The sequence below is a fragment of the Ursus arctos genome, unplaced genomic scaffold (genome assembly GCF_023065955.2).
Source record: "Ursus arctos isolate Adak ecotype North America unplaced genomic scaffold, UrsArc2.0 scaffold_24, whole genome shotgun sequence".
NCBI classification, from domain to species: Eukaryota; Metazoa; Chordata; class Mammalia; order Carnivora; family Ursidae; genus Ursus; species Ursus arctos.
In genome coordinates, this window is record NW_026622919.1 from 917,079 (window position 1) to 935,255 (window position 18,177).

Here is an 18,177-nt window from a genome sequence, read left to right on the forward strand (position 1 = left end):
TATTTGGCTTGGCTTTCTGAGGTTGGTGTCCTCAGTACTTGAAAGATGGTGCCCTACTGTGCTCTTAAGTGCCTGGTTTCTGATGAAAAGTCTGCAGCCATCCTGGCCTTTGTCCTCTTCATGTGATGTGGATTTTTTTCCCCGGGCTGCTTTCAAGATGCTCTCTCTGTCACTCATTTTGAGTGATTTGATTAGCAGCTATGGACACTTATGTGATGTTCTTTATGGCTCTTGTGTGTGGGGTCCCCTGAGCTTATATCTGTAGGTTTGTTGTCTCCATCCAGCTGCGTCCAACATCATCTCTGTCCCCCTCCTCCATCTTTCCTGGGGTCTTCGGTGATATAGATATGAGAGGTAGCTTGTAGGTGGCTCTTGCTGCTTTTCCAGTAGTTTCTATTGCTGTGCCTTCGAGTCACGCGTCTTTTCTTCTGCACTGTCTGATCTCAGACACTGTAGTTCTCATCTCTAAAAGTTGGATTTGAGTCTTTTATAAATCTTCCTTGTGTAGCTTTTTTGACATGGAATATAATTAGAATTTATAATAACTTTTATTCAGATTTATTTATTTATTTTTAGAGAGAGCACATGGAGGGGAGAGGAGCAGAGGGGGGAGAGAGAGAGTCTCCAGCAGGCTCCCTGCTGAATGCAGAGCCAGACACAGGGCTCCATCCCACGACCGAGATCATGACCTGAGCCGAAATCAAGAGTCAGACACTTCACCGACTGAGCCCCCCACTTACCCCTATAAGACTCCTGTTGTCCTTCTCTGCGAACTCCACGTCTGAGCCAGTTTCAGTTGATGGACCGTTCTCAGTGTGGATGTTTTCTGCTTCTTTGCCTCCTGGTAATGTTTGGATGCCAAATTTTAGGAGTTTTACTTGCTGGCATGCTTGGTGTTTTACTCTTGTTGCTCAGGTTCTTCTCCGTGTAGTTACAGGGGACGAAGTCAGGTTACTTCATCTGTTCAGTTTTTACATCTCTGCTGGCAGTCGAGGCGGGGGCGGGGGGGCAGCCCTGTGGCCCACGCGGCTTGTGTCCTCTCTCAGGCCTGAGTGTCGTTCATTGCCTCTCCTGTTCAGTGTCTTAGAAACCACTTTTCCATATGTTCTGTGTTTTGTTAAGTCTTCTGGTTTTTGCGGATGTGGGGGTAAATTGGGCTCCCATTACTCCATCTTGGTTGATATTGAGTAACTTTTAAACTCTTAAAAGATAATAATAGTATTTATTTCTGACCCAGGGTTTCTTATACCAAAAACATTACTCATAATGGAAAAGATTGATATGTTCATCTTTGTTAAAATTTCTCATCAAAAGGCTCCAAAAGGGGGGCACCTGGGTGGCTCAGTCGTTAAGCGTCTGCCTTCAGCTCAGGGCATGATCCCAGCGTTCTGGGATCGAGCCCCGCATTGGGTTCCTCCGCTGGGAGCCTGCTTCTTCCTCTCCCACTCCCCCTGCCTGTGTTCCCTCTTTCGCTGGCTGTCTCTCTCTCTGTCAAATGAATAAATAAAATCTTAAAAAAAAAAAAAAAAAAAAAAAGAAGGCTCCAAAAGAAAAAAAAATATGCCTCACATAAAATCAACAATGGTTTAGTACCCAGAATTTTTGAAGAATGGCTATAAATAGACAAAAGACTCCCTGATAGAAAAATTGGCAAAAGACGAGGTTAGACATTTCAGAGAGGAACAGCATGTGGCCAATAAATACAGAAGAAAGTTCCAAATTGAGAGTTCGCTGAGACCTATCTCACACCCACTTGATTGATGAAAAGTCAGTGATCTGGTGGTACTCTTCACCAGCTCACTGCTGGCAGGCGTGTGGAGTGGGCTTTCCGTCTCAGGAGACAAGGTGACATCATCTCATAGGGTCAGATAACTTGTGCTCTGTGTTTGTAGGCATGCGCCTGGGGAAACCGGATGTGAACAAGAATTTTGTGTAGAAGAATTTTCATCCGTGGACATAAATAAGGGTATACTGAGTAGCACCGTTTGCAATAGCAAACTCCGACATTCCAAGTGAAAGAATAGATGAATTGTGATCTGTTCTCCGAGGGGAGTACTATACAGCATGTATAGTTTTAAAAAACGATTTAATACAAACGTAATAAAATTAGGGTGTCTGGGTGGCTCAGTCGGTGAAGCGTCTGCCTTCGGCTCAGGTCATTATTCCAGGGTCCTGGGATCGAGCCCTGCATCAGGCTCCCTGCTCAGCATGGAGTCTGCTTCTCCCTCTACCCTTCCCTCCCTGCTTGTGATCCCCCCCCCCAATAAATAAATAAAATCTTTTTTAAAAAAAGAAATATAATAAAACTCAGTTATACTAGTTTCTGGTGTACAGCGTGGTGACTCGACAGGTCTGTGTGTTAACACAGTGCACACGCAACAGGTGTGGTCACCATCTGTCACCATACCATGTTCCTACAGTGTTGTTACCTATGTTCCCTGTGCTGTACGTTTCATCTCAGTGACCTTTTTTTCTCTTTTCTATTTATTTTATAACTGGTAGATTGTGCTCTTAATCCCCTTCACCTATTTTGCCCCACCCCCTTGGCAGCTACCACTTCACTGTCTGTATTTATGAGTCTGTTTTGTTTTTTAGAGTTCACATGTAAGTAAAATTGTGTGGTATTTTTTCTCTTATTTCATTTAGCATCATACCCTCCAATCCATCCTTGTTATCTAAAATGGCAAGATTTCACCCTTTTCTTTGGCTGAGTAGTAAGCATGCACCCTTACTTTATTAAAAGCAAGGGAATGGTAAAGCCCTGGATGGTCATGATGTGGGGAGCACAAAAATGAGAGGAGAGAGGCGTGTAAGAGTAGGCATAGTTAGAAGGAATGTCCTGGGTCTGGGTAGGTGCTGGGCTCCGGACCTTTCCTTCATTCTGCTTTATAACTTAAATGTATTTGTTGAATTTGTTCTCATGAAACATGTAAAATACATTTTTAAGTAATTAATTTTAAAAATGAAAGGGGGTTACCCAGTTGGTATCACAACTTGCTATAAAGCTGAACTAAAAACTTAAGTTTTGGTCAAGGGCCTTAGCCCCCAGCGACCATGGCTAGAGCCCTGTTCGCAAGAGTGAGTGATGTGGGGCTGCAGTATAGACGAGAATATAAGATAGGTACCCACAGGGGGCGCCTGGGTGGCTACTTATGTGAAGTGGCTGCCTTTGGCTCAGGTCATGATCCCAGGGTCCTGGAATCGAGTCCCACATCAGGCTCCCTGCTCAGTGGGGAGTCTGCTTCTCCCTCTCCCACTCCCCTGCTTGTGCGTGTGCGCGCGCGCTCTCTCTCTCTCTCAAAAGATAAATTAAATCTTTAAAAAAGGGAGGGGCACCTGGGTGGCACAGCGGTTAAGCGTCTGCCTTCGGCTCAGGGCGTGATCCCGGCGTTGTGGGATCGAGCCCCACATCAGGCTCCTCTGCTGGAAGCCTGCTGCTTTCTCTCCCACTCCCCCTGCTTGTGTTCCCTCTTTCGCTGGCTGTCTCTCTCTCTCTGTCAAATAAATAAATAAAATCTTAAAAAAAAAAAAAAGATAGGTACCCACAGTACTGCAGAACAGTGATTAAATGAGTAAATGGGGGGACACCTGGGTGGCCCAGTCGGTTAAGCATCTGCCTTCGGCTTAGGTCATGATCGCAGGGTCCTGGGATCAAGTCCCACATCGGGCTCTTTGCTCAGCGGAGAGTCTGCTTCTCCCTCTGCCTGCTGCTCCCCCTGCTTGTGTGCGCGCCTTCTCTCTCTGACAAATAAGTAAATCTTTAAAAAATAAAAATAAATAAGTAAATGGGGAGAAGAGACAAATCTGAGTACTATATATGGATGCTCTGCCCTCAAGAAGTAGAGCGTGACCCCCCACCCCCGACCCCCGGAGTGTAGGCTCCACGTAGTGACGTCCCCCCAGAGAGAACAGTACAAACTCTGGAGAGAATGACCACACCCCGGCCAGGGGTCAGAGTCCCATCCTTGGTGACAAGTCACATTGAGAGCAGGGACCTGACGTTCTGTGACGAGAAGGCCCTTCAGCTCCGTGGTCTTCCTCCCCAGACCCATCACCCAACATCAGACACGTCCTGACAGAGGGACGACCCCAGAACCTCCCTCCCCTGTCCCCCCAAGAATTGCCCGGCCCCCGAAACCAGAGATGGGAGAGACGGCTCAGCCCAGAGGCAGCCTGAGGAGTCGTGAGGACTGGGGCAGAAAGAGGGTGTGACAAGAAAACCAAGGAAACCTGAGCCAAGTGTGGACTTCGGTTCCCAGCAGCGAGCCCAGACTGGTTCCTGATTGGTGACCTGGGCCGAAGGTCAGCAGGAGTCTTTCTTGCATCTGCTCACTCCCCCACCTGGGACACTGGCCTTCCATTCTCTCTCAGTGTCACTTCCAGCTGCGGCCCGCCTGGCTCTTGTCACACAGTGTGTGTCTCGTGTGGTGTGTCCCAGCATGCGAGCACAGGCGTGTTGGGTTTCTCTTGCAGTGGGCATCCCCACCATCCGGTGGTGTGGGGCCGAGGGGGACTACAACGTCATGGTGATGGAGCTATTGGGGCCGAGCCTGGAGGATCTATTCAACTTCTGCTCAAGGAAATTCAGCCTCAAAACTGTCCTGCTGCTCGCTGACCAGATGGTAAGAATCCGTGTTTCTGCGGTGACAGGGAGCCTGGGCCCTCGGCACGTGCTTGGTATGACTTGGCAGTCTTATGGCACATTCAGGTGCTGTTCTCCTTCTGTGACTGTTAGTGTCCACAGGCGGAGAGTGGGAGTGCATTCACCTTTGCTGCAGGATTGTGACCGTGGGTTGGGTTTGGAGGTGTGCGTGCATTTCCTGGTGGGCCCCTGCAGGAAGGGATGGTCCTGTCAGGCTGCTGTTGGTTGACGGCCCTAACCGGGCGGGTGTGTGGAAGATGGTCCATTCAGCATCCTTCCCTGGTTGTGGAGTTACTCTGCTCTGGCCAAGGGCCGCAGGACATGCAGCTGAGGGCACAGCCCTCACTCTGCCAAGCAGTTGCTTTTGCCAAGACTGCTGCTGGGATTTAATCTCTAGTCATTACTTCCCTAACTACAGATTAGTCGCATCGAATACATTCATTCAAAGAACTTCATCCACCGAGATGTGAAGCCAGATAACTTTCTCATGGGGCTGGGGAAGAAGGGCAACCTGGTCTACATCATCGATTTTGGGCTGGCCAAGAAGTACCGGGACGCCAGGACCCACCAGCACATCCCCTACCGTGAGAACAAAAACCTCACTGGGACGGCGCGGTATGCCTCCATCAACACGCATCTTGGAATCGGTGAGCCCGTGGGTGGTGGGGTCTCTTGTGCCCCCAGTCACTAGGCTGCCTTGGGCATGGCCATCTCTTAGGGAAAGGCCAGCCTCTTGGGGGACCCTGGGAGTGGTCAGCATGTTTGGCATGGAGGCTGTCATCAGACCTCTGTAGCACAGAACTCTCTGAACTCTCGAAAACCCTTTGTGAGGTGTGGGGGCAGGTAAATGGTTGGGCTTTCTGATAGTCCCTGTAACATCAGTGTCACTCATTCAGGGGTGTGAGTTTCCCAAGGGCACACTGAAACAAAGAATCCAAGAATATTTTTCCGTTGTTTTAAAAGTTCATTTCCACAGTCAAGAGTGTGCCTGGGGTCTTGGCTTTGTGGCTGCAGACGCACACATACTGTCCTTGACCCATTTCCCATCTTTTCCAGAACAATCTCGAAGAGATGACCTGGAGTCACTGGGCTATGTGCTCATGTACTTCAATCTGGGCTCTCTGCCCTGGCAGGGGCTGAAGGCAGCCACCAAGAGGCAGAAGTACGAGCGGATCAGCGAGAAGAAGATGTCCACCCCCATCGAAGTGCTGTGTAAAAGCTATCCCTGTGCGTGTCCTTGAGGGCAGGCGTCGGGCCGGCCCACGATCTCAGGGTGGGGGTGAGGGGGCACTGGGAGGCTGTGTCCTTGAGCTGGTGGCAGCCTTCTGTCCCTGCTGTTCCTTTACCTTCTGGGGACCATGTCGCATGGAGTTGTCCTCGTTCCTATGGAGAAATGCCGCAGGGGAGACCAGGCTGTGCTCTGTGGTACCGGCTTTTCCTAAGCGTCGGTTCCTCCCAGTGTGACCAGTGTTTGAGACGCCGTGTTTCACGTCCTAAGTGTGTGGCCGCGGATGGTGGCAGACATGTCGACGGACACCCGGTCGGGTATAGCTAGTTAGCGCTGAGTGTCTTGTCTTACAGCTGAGTTTGCCACGTACCTGAATTTCTGCCGCTCCTTGCGTTTTGACGACAAGCCTGACTACTCCTACCTGAGGCAGCTCTTCAGGAATCTCTTCCACCGCCAGGGCTTCTCCTATGACTACGTGTTCGACTGGAACATGCTCAAATTTGTAAGTGTGCTGCTGGCTCTTTTACTTCTCAGCCAGAGGCCTCTGCCACCGCACTGGGGGGCCGAGGGTACCTGCGATGGCTGTGGCCTAGGTGGGGTCCACCCCAGGCAGGAGGTTCTGAGAAGCAAGATCCCCGTCAAGGGAGAGCAAAGGCAGCACCACGTCGGCACCGGGCCCCCTGGAGGCGGCAGAGTGGGTCTCCCAAGTGCAGGTCTGCCTGGAACCACGGCTCTTACTGGAATGATAAACTTTTATTTGGAAGGTACTTCTGTGATTGCTGTCACCATGGCTAAGAGCGCCATGGTTTTGACTGCCTGTGGTGGGAGGCGTGGCTCCAGAGTGTGTGTCATGCAGGGGGGTATGGCCAAGGCCAAGGGCTCCAGCCAGGTGGGGTGACCTTTTGCCCTTCCTCCCTCTGACCCGGCTGTGCGGGTGAGCGAGCAGGGTGGGTGCCTGGAGAGGTGCTAGGCTGTGGTTGACTTTGCTGCCAGGCTTATTAAGCGGGTGCAGGTGTTCGCGTACGTACTGAACTTGAGCTTTGATGTTTTGTTCTGTAAACCTGCTGCTCATCCGTGAGTCTCTTCATGAGTCTAGTTAATTAATTTTCAGACACTGTTGCTGGAAACTTCCAGGGTTTTTTGGAACTTCTGCTTCGTTTTTCATTACAAATTTGTTCTATTTAGTTAGCTTAGAACAGAAATTGGAACCTTTCCAGGGTGAGAAGGTCTGATGGAGGAGCAGAACCTCTTCTTCAGAGGGCATAAGACAGGAAGGCTTGTCCTGGGGCTTTGCAGGTGCCCCTCAGTGGGCTGGCTCAGGACGTGCGACCACCGATCGCCCAGAGTCTGGGCAACCTTCCGGCGTCATCCCCCTCCCGACGGGACTGGCCACCTTTCTCTGGGCAGGGCTGAAGAATGAATCATCTCAGCTTTGCAGTGTGCGCGTGGTGGGACAAGCACTCGGCTCTGCGCGGCTGGGAAGCTGCCACGGGCGGTGTGGGGCACAAGTGGGTGCGGCTACATCAGGAAAACTTAACTTGTAGAAATGATGGTGGCTGGATTTGGCTCGTGGGCTGCAGTTCGCAGACTGTTAGGTGCTGTTCACTGGAACGTGGCGGCTGTCGTGCCCCCACTCGTCTGGGTCGTACTTGCTCAAAGTAGAGATGGCTGTGGTGTCCATCACGCGGGACCTTCCACAGCAGACCTGGCTGCGTGCGTTCTTGTCATGTGTGCCCTGGCCCACATCCGCCCTAGGGCCAGCCGGCTGGGCCCCACGTGCCTGTTGGATCCCCTGGATGCCAGCACCTTGGGCCCGCCGCTGACCTGAGCTCATACGATTTCCCATCCCTGTGTGGATGCTCACAGGGAAAGGTCACCCAGTTGCCATCAGAGTTTGGGGTTCAGGAGTGTTGGGAAGACCTTGTCTGCGCACTCACAGGGCCAAGGGGCAGGCCGCTGTCCTAGGGAGGGAGAGGCCTCATCTCAGCTGGCTACATTGCTGTGGATGGCTTCTCTGGCAGTGGGACAGCCAGGGCCTGTGGGTTGTTGTCCCCCAGATCCCGTTCACTCTGGTCTTACCCTGTTTCCTTTGCAGGGAGCCAGCCGGGCTGCTGATGACGCTGAGCGGGAGCGCCGGGACCGAGAGGAGCGGCTGAGGCACTCCCGAAACCCAGCCGCCCGCGGCCTCCCCTCCACGGCCTCTGGCCGCCTACGGGGCACCCAGGAAGTGGCTCCTCCCACCCCCCTCACCCCTACCTCACACACTGGTGAGTGGGCTGGCACCATGTCTCCCCAGCAGGCACTGGGGGTTTCTGGTTTGTGTGTTGGCTGCTCTGGCTGTTGGAGCTGCGGGGCCCCATGCGGGCTCCAGGTGGGCAGAGCTCGTGGGCGAGGCTGTATGCGTCCGGTCCTGGTAGACTCTGGTTTCTGAGGATTGGCCGGCCGGGGCATGTCTGTTTCTCTTTCTCCGTTGTTTCTCTTTCTTGTGACACGGATTGCTCCCTGGGAGCCTCTCAGTCCCCACCCCTCCATCACCTCTGTGAGCGGCATCGTAAGTAGGGAGGCCTCGGGCTGCCCTCCTGCTGGACTCCTGGTGCTTTGCTCCTGGGAAAGTCCACCTGGAGCCAGGACACTGGCATCCTTGAGTGCTCCGTGGGCCCTGCCCACCACTGCTGTGCAAGCCAGCCAGGGGTCAGCCTCCTGTTGCCGCCCCGTACATCTGGTGGCGTGTAGCGGCACCCACTCCTCTGTGTACTGGATGCTGAGGAGAGGCCCCCTCACGCTGGGTCAGGGGACTGCCCTGAGCCCTCACCATCACCCCTGTCTCCCCCTCCAGCTAACACCTCTCCTCGGCCCGTGTCCGGTGTGGAACGAGAGCGGAAAGTGAGTATGCGGCTGCACCGCGGCGCCCCTGTCAACATCTCGTCCTCCGATCTCACGGGCCGGCAAGACACCTCCCGCATGTCCACCTCACAGGTACGCGCACCGCGCGGGTACGCACTCTGGGCTCGCCAAGTTCAGGCCACTGCGGGCCTCGGGCCTCTCTGTGTCTGGGCTGCTCTTAGGGCGCCAAGCAGAGTGGGGTGCGGGTGTTGAAGGGCTTCTTCCTTCCTTCCTTCTTTCCTTTCTCCCCCATTCCTGAGTTTTAGCTGGGGAGGGACACTCTGCCCCTCGCTGCTGTGTGGCCCTCTGGTTGGGAGCCTGAGGTGGGCTGTGCGGATGAAGGGCTTGGCTCCCCGACCATGCCGGTGCAGGTGGTGGGGTTTTTTCTCTTTTGCTGCTGTCCTCGCGGTCCCGGCCCCCTCCCGGAGCCAGCCTTGGAGGCTGGGCCGTCTTCCTGTGCAGACTGGAAATGTCGGGCCTGCTCATACTGCATGTTTGTCGTGGGCACACATAGCCTGTGGGGGGATTGCTGGTGGCCCTGTAAGTTTGTGTGGATGAGCCTGTTGGAGCCTGGCGCCAGGCAATGTGCCGCGAGTAAGCGTTCCTCTCTTCTGAAGTCCCTGCCCGCTTATCTTCTTTATGACGAGGCAGGTGTCCTCAGGGAAGTGGCTGGGTCACGCGGTTTCCTTCTCTCACGTCCTCCTCTTCCTTCTCTGGCTTTGGTGCCGTGGCTCTTCTGCATTTGCTCACGTGTCCTCCACAGATGAGCTCTTGACACACAGGGATGTTCTTCCTCGCGTAGCTTCCAAGGGCCCTCTTCTGTGCGTGGCAGCGGGTCAGAGGGCATTTCTTCTGCTTCTGCAAGGGTCCGCGGGGTGCCTGTGCCCCATGGTTATCTGCTGGGTGGGCAGGCACTGGTTTCAGGAACGCACTGGAAGCCAGTGTTCTGGGCTGTGCACTCAGGCAGCACCCCTCTGGGTCAGCGTGACACCTCTCGTGGACGAGTTAGCACTGGGCCCTGCTGTCGGCATGCGCTTGGTGCTGGGCATAGCTTGTTGGCAAATGGTGGGTGGAGCACGTTGGTTAGGAGAGCACAGGGTCTGTGAGAACTGCCCAGAAGCTCAGTTCTGCGGCGTTGTCTTGGCCTTCCGGCAGAGGAGCAAAGCGTGCCCAGGCAGAAAGAGTGCTCCTGACCTTTTATTTTAATCAAGTGAATGCGTAGTTTCACTATAAACACTTCTGGTAGTCTGCCAGAAGAGAGACTAAGGGTGCAGGTAGTTTGTATTGTGGGGCTCAAGGAGTCTGGCCAGGGTCACGAGATTGGGCCCCTTATGGCTCCCAGCCCCCAGTCCTACCCGCAGGACACAGAAAGGGCTACAGGCTTCTTCCCACAGGCCCTGGAATCCATGAGTCAGCAGCCAGGAGCAGGTCCTGGGCAGTGTGTGCCCACGCGTGGCCGAGAGCCCAGGCATGCACTGGGGCCCTGGACACCCCAGGCAGGGACAGCCGGGCTCTGTGGCTGTCACGGGCTCTGTCTGAACTCAGGATCCAGATTTGGGGCCTCCACCAGCGGAGATGAAGGGATGGGGCAAACCTAATTCTCTCTGAGGGAAAAGAAAGTATCTGGAGGGTTTGGGACCACTGAGGGAAATGAAAGGGCCAGAGAGCCTGCGACCGCTGGGTCTGAGCCCAGCTTCTCCTCCGGCGTGGCCAGCCTCAGCCTGCACGCCGCCGCAAGAGCCTTCCCGTGAAGTCTTCCTTAGCTGAGGCGAGCTTGCAACTGGGAGTCCTGCGTCTTTATTCTTCTTTTTGCTTTCTGTGTGAAGAAGCGATGGGCTGGACAGCAGGGAGGAGCCTCCAGAGATGTGATTCGGGGGTGTTTCCCACTCTGAAAGGAGCACTGGTCACCCTAGGGGGTTTCTTAGGGTCTTCATGTTGAGGACACGGCCCTTGGGGGTGTGTCCCCGATGCATCCACATCCCAGGGATGGCTCCCTTCTTTGGGTTTTCCTGATCACCCACCAGCACTCGCTCTTAGCAGACTCTAAGCAAGGGGCTGACCCCCATGTCTGCCCCAGTGGTTTGGAAGTTCCAGAGCGAGGGGAGCTACTCCAGCTTCTACGGTTCTGTAGGTTCCGTTCGCACTTTCCCCCAAAGACAGTGGGGTGAAGGTAGAACCAGTGATACTTCTGTTGCACGAGGGTGGCCCCGCCCTCCTGGGGCTGAGGCCGCATCCCGCCAGCTTCCCCTGGGGCTGCTGTTTCTCTCTCGGTTCTTTGTGCACTTGGAGGGGATGTTGCATCTTGAGCAGATGTACCAAGTCCAAGGAAGTAGTTCATTTTCAGCAAGAAGGTGCTCGAGCCACCGGCCAGCCTGTGGGAGGACCTTCTGACTCTGCGGGCGGGCGTGGGGGAGGGCCGTGGACCGCTGTGTTCTTGGTTCTGACCCCTCAGCCGTGGCACACGCAGACTTCGCGGGAGGGTGGCTGCTCCTTGCCCCAGCTTCTTTCTTGAGGGCGGCTCCTGCTGGACCGCAGTCCCCACACTGCCGACCCAGGGTGTGCGTCTGGCTTCTCAGCCAGAGCAGCCTGGAGCCCAGAGAGCATCTGGTCAGTGAACCTACTGCAGGTTTTTCTCTCTGAGAAGAAAAGGCCTTCTGGGTCCAGTGCTCTTAGTAGAATGGGACCCAGTCTCTGAGCCAGTCACTCCTTCTGGTTTGTTTGTTTGCATTCATGCTCCCAAAACAAGGCCTGCAGCCCCTTGGTCTTCTAGGGGCCAGTAGAGGGGATGCCATCCAGATGTCAGGTTTGCTCACTGCCTGAGGACTGAACAGGGGTCCGCCTGGCCCCTCGTTGGCCTCATCAGCCGATCAGCCTCGAGGAGCAGCAGCGGCTGCGCTCGTTCGGGGGCCACTCGCCAGGTTCCTGGGGTCCCTTGTGAGGCGGCATGGCCGGTGGTGGACCTGGCCGAAGCGAAGTGAGGAAGGCCACAGTGCTGGTTGCCAGCAGAGCCCTTACCAACAGCTCTCTTTTCCCCCCACCTCAGAATAGCATTCCTTTCGAACACCACGGCAAGTAGCTGCACGTCTCCCCGTTGGAAGGCAGCACTGGGTGAGTGTGCTCATGTCGGGTCTTGTGAGGCAGCAGGCGCCGGGCGGGCGGGCGCTGACCACCCCTGCGTCCACCACGGGCTGCGCAGGTGGGACTGGGCTTGCATGCCAGGTGCTGCAGGGAGAGCGAGGTCCCTCCGCCCGGTGCTTTTCCTCGTGTGGATTCCAGAGCAGCCGTGCTCGGTCGCCCTGTCTGGGGGTGAGCTGACCGGAGAGTATCCGAATGGGGCGGCCCCAGGACCCTGCCCACTGTTAGCTGGCTGTTGGCCCTGTGGCGGTCTCGAGAGTCCGGGGCCCATGGTGGGAGCAGGAGCCTAGGGTTCTGCACTTACGCCTGGCTCCAGTGGTCCCAGGACCCTCGAGCCGCCCGTCCCGGGGTCCATTGTGCGGGGCGTGTGTCGTATCGTGCTCAGCTGAGCGGGCCGTGCTTGGTGGGGGCTCTTGCGCTCTTGCTGCGGGAGTCTCCTGGTGGTCTCTGCCGCCCTGGCTTTGTCACTCTCTTCTTTCGCATTATTTCTGTCCTCGTTTGTTTTTCTTTTCGAGCTCGGTCTCTGCTCAGCGTCCCATCCGTGCTGCCGTCTGTATTAACCCGTCAGCCACAGCCGCCTGCTCCCCTGCCGTTGGCGCATGGCTGGGTGTCCAAGCCAGGCTCCCTCCGGTCGGCGGTGCTGCGGCTCCTCCCGGTCAGGGCTTGCCGCTGCTGGGCTCCACGCCGCTGGGAGACAGCCACAGTTCCAGGGTGACTGTGTTCTCGCACACCTCGATAGGAGCTGCTTTTCATGCCTCCCCCCACGGGGAGCCCCAGGGCCCACACAGCACCTGGTTCCCGCTTTCAAAACACCAGGTTACTTTCCAGGAAGGAGTGCTGGGAGCGAGTACCTCTTCCAGCTTGGGCTCTGTCTGGTCCGATCGTTCTTGGGCTTCTAGCTCCATGGCCACCCGGCCTCCTTGCTTGCATGCCTCTTCCTCCTTCCCCATCTTCCTGTCACTCGTTCTGCTGAGCACGTGTCCTGGCCGCGGAGGGGCCATCCAGAGTGGCTGGGGCTCACGCGTCCGGAGTAGGGCTGGGCAACATCTATGTCCCCTCGCCGTCACTGGTGTTTTGTGCCCGAGCCCGACCCACCGGCCTCATGCTGACCTTCTCCTGTGCTTTGGCTCCGACAGATTCCCGGTCGGGTGGCTTCCAGTGGTCTTCAGTCTGTGGTGCACCGATGAGAACTCTCCTTTTTGCTGTGAAGGGCAGACAATGCATGGCTGATCTACTCTGTTACAATGGCTTTACTAGTGACACGCCCCCCGGTCTAGAACCGAAATGTTAACACCGGGAGCTCTCCAGGCCGCCCACCCAGCGACGCCCGTGGGGGAAACAAAACACAAACTAAACCGGACAGACTCCAAAGCGCTGCCGTCACAGGGGCTGCACCGAGGGCCCCCCACGTGGACTCGGTTGTCACGGGCTGGGAAGAAAAGCAGAGTGTGAGAGACAATTGCAGAGAGAACCAAACTCCCGCTCCAGAGCCTTTCGGTTCCCCTCCAGTGGCGGTGCGCCCTGCTCCCTGACGAGCCTACTGTAACCACCGATCTTCTACTTGGTTAAGACAGTTTTGTATCATTTTGCTAAAAATTACTGGCTTAAATCTGTGTAAAGAAATCTGTCTTTTTATTGTTTCTTTCTCGTCTGTTTTTGCGGTCTTAAAACCGATGTTGACTTTAACGAGCCCTGGAACAAGCCTGGCGTGGAGTTTCTGTGTAGGGCAGAGCGAGTCAGGGAGCAGAGCGCGCGCGGGCGCCCGTCCTCTGCTTTGTGGTCCCTTTGTTGTGTGGTCCGCTGTGGAGAAGGCTTTTCTCACCGGAAGTGCTGTCCCGTGTAGACGTGTGTAAGTGACGTGTGTGCGTCTGTGCGTGTGCTGTGTGCCGTGTGTCCTGTGGCCTCATTACGCTGGTTTTGGCTGTCACTGTCCCTTCCCCACCTACACCAGAATGCCTACGTGACGCGACGTGGTCCTCAGAGCAGTTAGCGGGCGCGGCGCACCTGAGTTCCCCGGACGCGGCGAGAAGGAAGCCGAGCATGGAAGACCTCGGGAGCCAAGGCTTTTTGCGTGGGCGTTGCTGGTCCCTGAGGAGCGGATTTCGAACTGAGAGACATCGGGCCCCTCCTTTGGGGTCACGTGTGGTTATTTTGGTGGTGGTGTTGCCTAAGTGTCTTTGAATTGGGGAAATTTTCTAAACCGACTGTAAATGTGATCAGTGTAGATTGACCCTCGAAGTGTGTTAACGCTGTGTGCTCAGAACCGAGGATGTGGCCGTCTGCGCTGTGCCAGGCTTAACCACAGCGGCCTCGGGCCCAAGGGGATCCACCCTGAGGTGCCAAGAAGCTGGCGACTCAGACTGGTTGTCCAGGAGGGTGTGGCGTCACGTGCTTCCTTCCACCACCTTCATTGGGATACAGCGAACCCCACAGGGGTCAAGAAGCAGGGTGGGGCTGAGTCTTGCAAGGAAGACCCTCTTGGCGCCGCTGGGTTCCTGGTGGTTTTCCAGGACGCTCCCTCATTTTGTAGCAGGCAGCGGCACCAGACGGTGGTGGCAACCAGTAGCCAGGAGCCCCCCCCCCCCCCCGCCGTGGGAAACAAGGTGCAATAATCTGTATTTGTGGGTACGTCCACCTCTCCTCCTGTCACCCTGTTGCAGAGTGCTCTGTTGGAGACTGGGGCACTTGCAGCACGTGAGGGGCCTAGAGGCGTCCGTGTCTGTCTTCCCCCTTCTGTCCCCTGGGGCCCCTAGCACAGGAGCACTGGTCCCCAGACGCCCTGACTAGTGTGTGTTGACGGCACAGAGCGCGACTGTTGGCTGCTTGGTGAGTCCCGAGCGGGCTGCTCTGTGTTTTGGGGTGCAGGGACTTGGCCAGGTGGGGCTGTTTCTGGGAGTGCAGTGCGAGCCCGGGCGGGTCAGGGCGGGCTGGGGGCTTTTGTTGTGACCTAGTGCCCTCTTCAGAGGCGGGCCTGCCCCTGGGGGCACGGTGTTAGCAGCCACAGCCGCGATGGAGTGCCGGAGACCTCTAGGGGTGGCCTTCCCTCGCTCCGCATCTGGGCTTCGACCTGAAATGGCTGGATTGTGTTGGAGAGGTGGGCCCAAACCCTGGGCCCTCAGCTGTGCCGGCTGTCCGTCCGTCCGTCCGTGCACACTTGCCGCCCTCCCGCTGCAGGAAGTGAAGTGTAGTTGCAGCGTCTGTACCACCCTGTGTACTGGCGGCCAGTCTCTGACGCGGCACGTTTGTGTGACCCTTGCATTTATGTGCTTACCCACCGTGTAAATAATAAACCCGTGATGACTTTTACCTCCCCCCCGCCCTGCGCTGCTCTTTATTTCGTAGTCAGGTGTCGGTGTGCGTAGGTTAAGCAGGTGAAAACTGGTCTCCCGAGAAGAGGCGTCTTATGTCTGTCCTTGTGGCCCGGCGGTGCTGTCTGTATAAGTTGGTGGGCACCAGGCCGCAGGGACGGGCTGCCACTTCCCGAGGTCCCGGAGCTGACACATGTGAAGGCCGTCCACCAGCGCCAGTTCCTTCTCCCCTGGCTTAAGCACCTTCACGGGGCAGGCGCCTGAGCTCCATGGGCCTCGGCGCAGCCCAGAAAGAAGTACCAGTGGCTGCCTTGAGTGTTCTGGGGAGTGAGCAGCGTTCCTGCTGCCATGGACGGGCGTGCCTGGTTCCTGCGAGGCGGCTCCCGGGGGCCCCCTCCCTGACCAAGGGGCTCCGGCCTGTCAGCCCCTGTCCCCATGAGGGGCCAGCATACATGCCCTGCGCCTGAGGCTCTGCTGTTGTCTGCCCGTCCTCACCCCCTACCCCCAGCTCCGTGGCCCCCGGGTGGGCTCATCCCTTTGTTGCCTTGGCTTCCCTCTCCCACTGGAGCTATTGAAGCCCCCATGAGCCCCAGACCCCGCCGAGCAAGGGGCTGGCCCTGTGTGTGCCCGAGGAGCCAGCAGCTCTGGGCCTGTGTGCTGTAATCTTCCTGCCCCACGGTCCTTGGTGCCTGGGGGTGTTCTGGAGGGTGTGGGCCCTGAGTCCCTGCCCTTGGGCTCAGGCCCTCTCCTTCCTGCCACTGGCTGAGCCCAGTGGGCTCTGAGGTTCTAGAATAGGGCTGGGCTCTTCCTTGGCCCTCAGCCCTTCTCACTTAGCGGCCAGCGTTGGGAAGGCAGCATTCGGACTCCTTGCTGCTCACCCCACCTGCCAACCCTTGCACCCAGCCAAAGTGCCGGTGACACGAGCCCTGAGCTGCCCTTCCCTGTTCTGCCGGGAGGGGGCTGCAGGCAGGACGGGGGGCCACCCCCCTGCCTTCTGCCCAGAGCGTGCCTGTCCTGTTCCTTGGTCCCTCGGTGCTAGGAGACGCGTACTGGCTGCCCCATTTTCCTGACCCAGGGTCCAGCCCCTGGGCACATGGCGGGCTCCGCGCTCAGGAGGGTGTGCTGCCCCAGCCATGTCCAGGCCTCACCCCTGCCCAGAGGGCTGTTTGGAGCTCCTCCTGGAAACCCCTACACCCTGTTTCTGTCCTGTTCCTAGCTCCGTCTGGTGGGCCCTCTGGAAGCAGCACCCTCTCTGCTCTGCACCTGTACAGGTGTGTTTGAGGTCCCAGAGGAGCATGTTCCGGGGTCTGCATCCTCAAGGCCATGGTTTAGATGCTGGGAAGGACTGGACAGCCCTTCACAACCCCCACTAGTGGGCCCCTGCTGGTCCTGGGCAACAGCCTCCCGAAACATCACTGGCAGATCTCCCGGGGACCCCCAGTTTGGGGCCCACATGTGTGCCAGGGTCTTCCTCACACAGGCCCCTCCCAACTGTGTGTATGTGGCAGGTGCCCCCAGGTCTGACCAGGCTAGGGCCAGCAGCCCGGGGTGGTCAGGGTGGTGTGTGTGCACCCTGCGAGGAGGGGGCTGGGCACAGGCATCTGCGTCCCTCGGAAGGGTGGGCTTCGGGGGTGCCGGCCACAAGCCGCCTTTGGCACGGATGTCTGGAGGGTGAAGGACAGCCCCATCCATGGCCCCCCGAGTGCTGACTGTCCTCCTGGACTCCTGTGAGGGAGGAGGCCTCAGCCCTAGGTAGCCACAGCTTCCTGAGGACAGCAAGCTTCCTTTTTCTTATGTCAGGCCCACCGGAAACATGTGGAACCAAAACCTAGGCAGACAAGACTGCCTGCTCACCCCTGGGCCTTGAACCCCAGCCTCCAGTGTGGGCCAGAGGCGTTGATACTGTGGTGGGCAGGGAGCCTTGGGTCCACCTAACATGTCCACCGAGGTGCCAGCTAAGGGACGGACAGGCCCGTATTCCTGAGGCCAAGGGAGGATGGCAGAATTCTCGTTCAGCTGGGAGCGCGTGTGTGTGTGCCTGCGTGGACCCCAGCCCCCAGGCCAGCTGCGCTTCCTGCCTCGGTTGGAGCGATGCTGACATGCTGACCATCTCAGAATTGCTTGACATTGTCCCCAGGGCGGGACTGGTCCTCACGCTGGGCCAGGCCTTTGGGCACAGGCACGGAGACGGGGGAGGACGCCCACCTCTGCTGCTCCTGGCCAGCAGCAGCCAGGTGGGACTCGTACGACAGAGACGGGCCCTGCAGGGCTGTGCCACCAACCCTGCGACTGCTAGCACCACCACAGCCCGGGCCCCCCGCAGAGGGTCCAGGCAGACCAGGAAGGGCGTCGGGGGGGCCCAGGGCTACGGGCGGGCGCCTGGTTCTTCGCACAGCTTGATGGGCAGGTGGAGGAGGGAGAGCAGCAGTCCCCTCGGGGGGACCTCTCTGGGAGGGACAAGATGTGAGCTTTCGCTTGCTTTTCATTGCAGAGGAGCAGGGACGTGGCATCTCTCCGGCTGCACACGGCCCGCCAGGGTGCCCGCTGCCGTCCCCAGCGCCCGCGACGCACCACCTACTGAGGCGGCCCCAGCGGCCTCTGACCGGGCTCCCAGCCACACAGGCCACCACTGGCCACGAGGGCAGGTGGGTGTGAGGTACCCGGGGCGAGGCCGAGCAGGGCTGGACAAGAAGGACGGGAGCAGATGCCCACCCTGGGCGCTGACCGCAAAGGGCCACGATCCACCAGCCGAGGGGTGAATAAATGGAAGGCAGGAAGATCATTTTTTTTAAACACACACACAGTGAACAAGAATCACACGTATGTCTCAGCTTAAGTGCACACGTCTCGTAGGGGCTCCCGGGCGCGGCCACACCCCTGCAGCACGGCCCCCTTCCTTGCCAGCCACCGGGGCCCCGTGTGGATGCTCTGAGCTGTCTGGGCTCCAGCAGAGCGGGGCACGGAAGCAGCAGCGCTCAGAA

The 18,177-nt window shown here is 57.3% G+C and overlaps 1 protein-coding gene across 9 annotated transcripts in view; it reads left to right on the forward strand.

The window, feature by feature from the left end:
* The window catches only part of CSNK1D (casein kinase 1 delta), a 33,661-nt gene extending 15,869 nt beyond the window's left edge, over positions 1–17,792 (forward strand). For 6 of the 9 annotated variants that reach the window (XM_026483833.4, XM_057317683.1, XM_044378792.3 and 3 more), the window contains 7 exons: positions 4,474–4,622; positions 5,061–5,289; positions 5,699–5,869; positions 6,224–6,372; positions 7,966–8,137; positions 8,707–8,846; positions 13,025–15,199. In XM_026483833.4, the coding sequence (XP_026339618.1) occupies positions 4,474–4,622; positions 5,061–5,289; positions 5,699–5,869; positions 6,224–6,372; positions 7,966–8,137; positions 8,707–8,846; positions 13,025–13,075 (1,061 nt within the window). In that variant the 3' untranslated portion in view covers positions 13,076–15,199. Of the gene's footprint in view, positions 1–4,473; positions 4,623–5,060; positions 5,290–5,698; positions 5,870–6,223; positions 6,373–7,965; positions 8,138–8,706; positions 15,200–17,687 lie in introns of those variants that run through there. The other 3 variants (XM_026483834.4, XM_044378793.3, XM_057317681.1) reach the window with 3 other exon arrangements.
* The last annotated feature ends 385 nt before the right edge of the window (positions 17,793–18,177 follow it).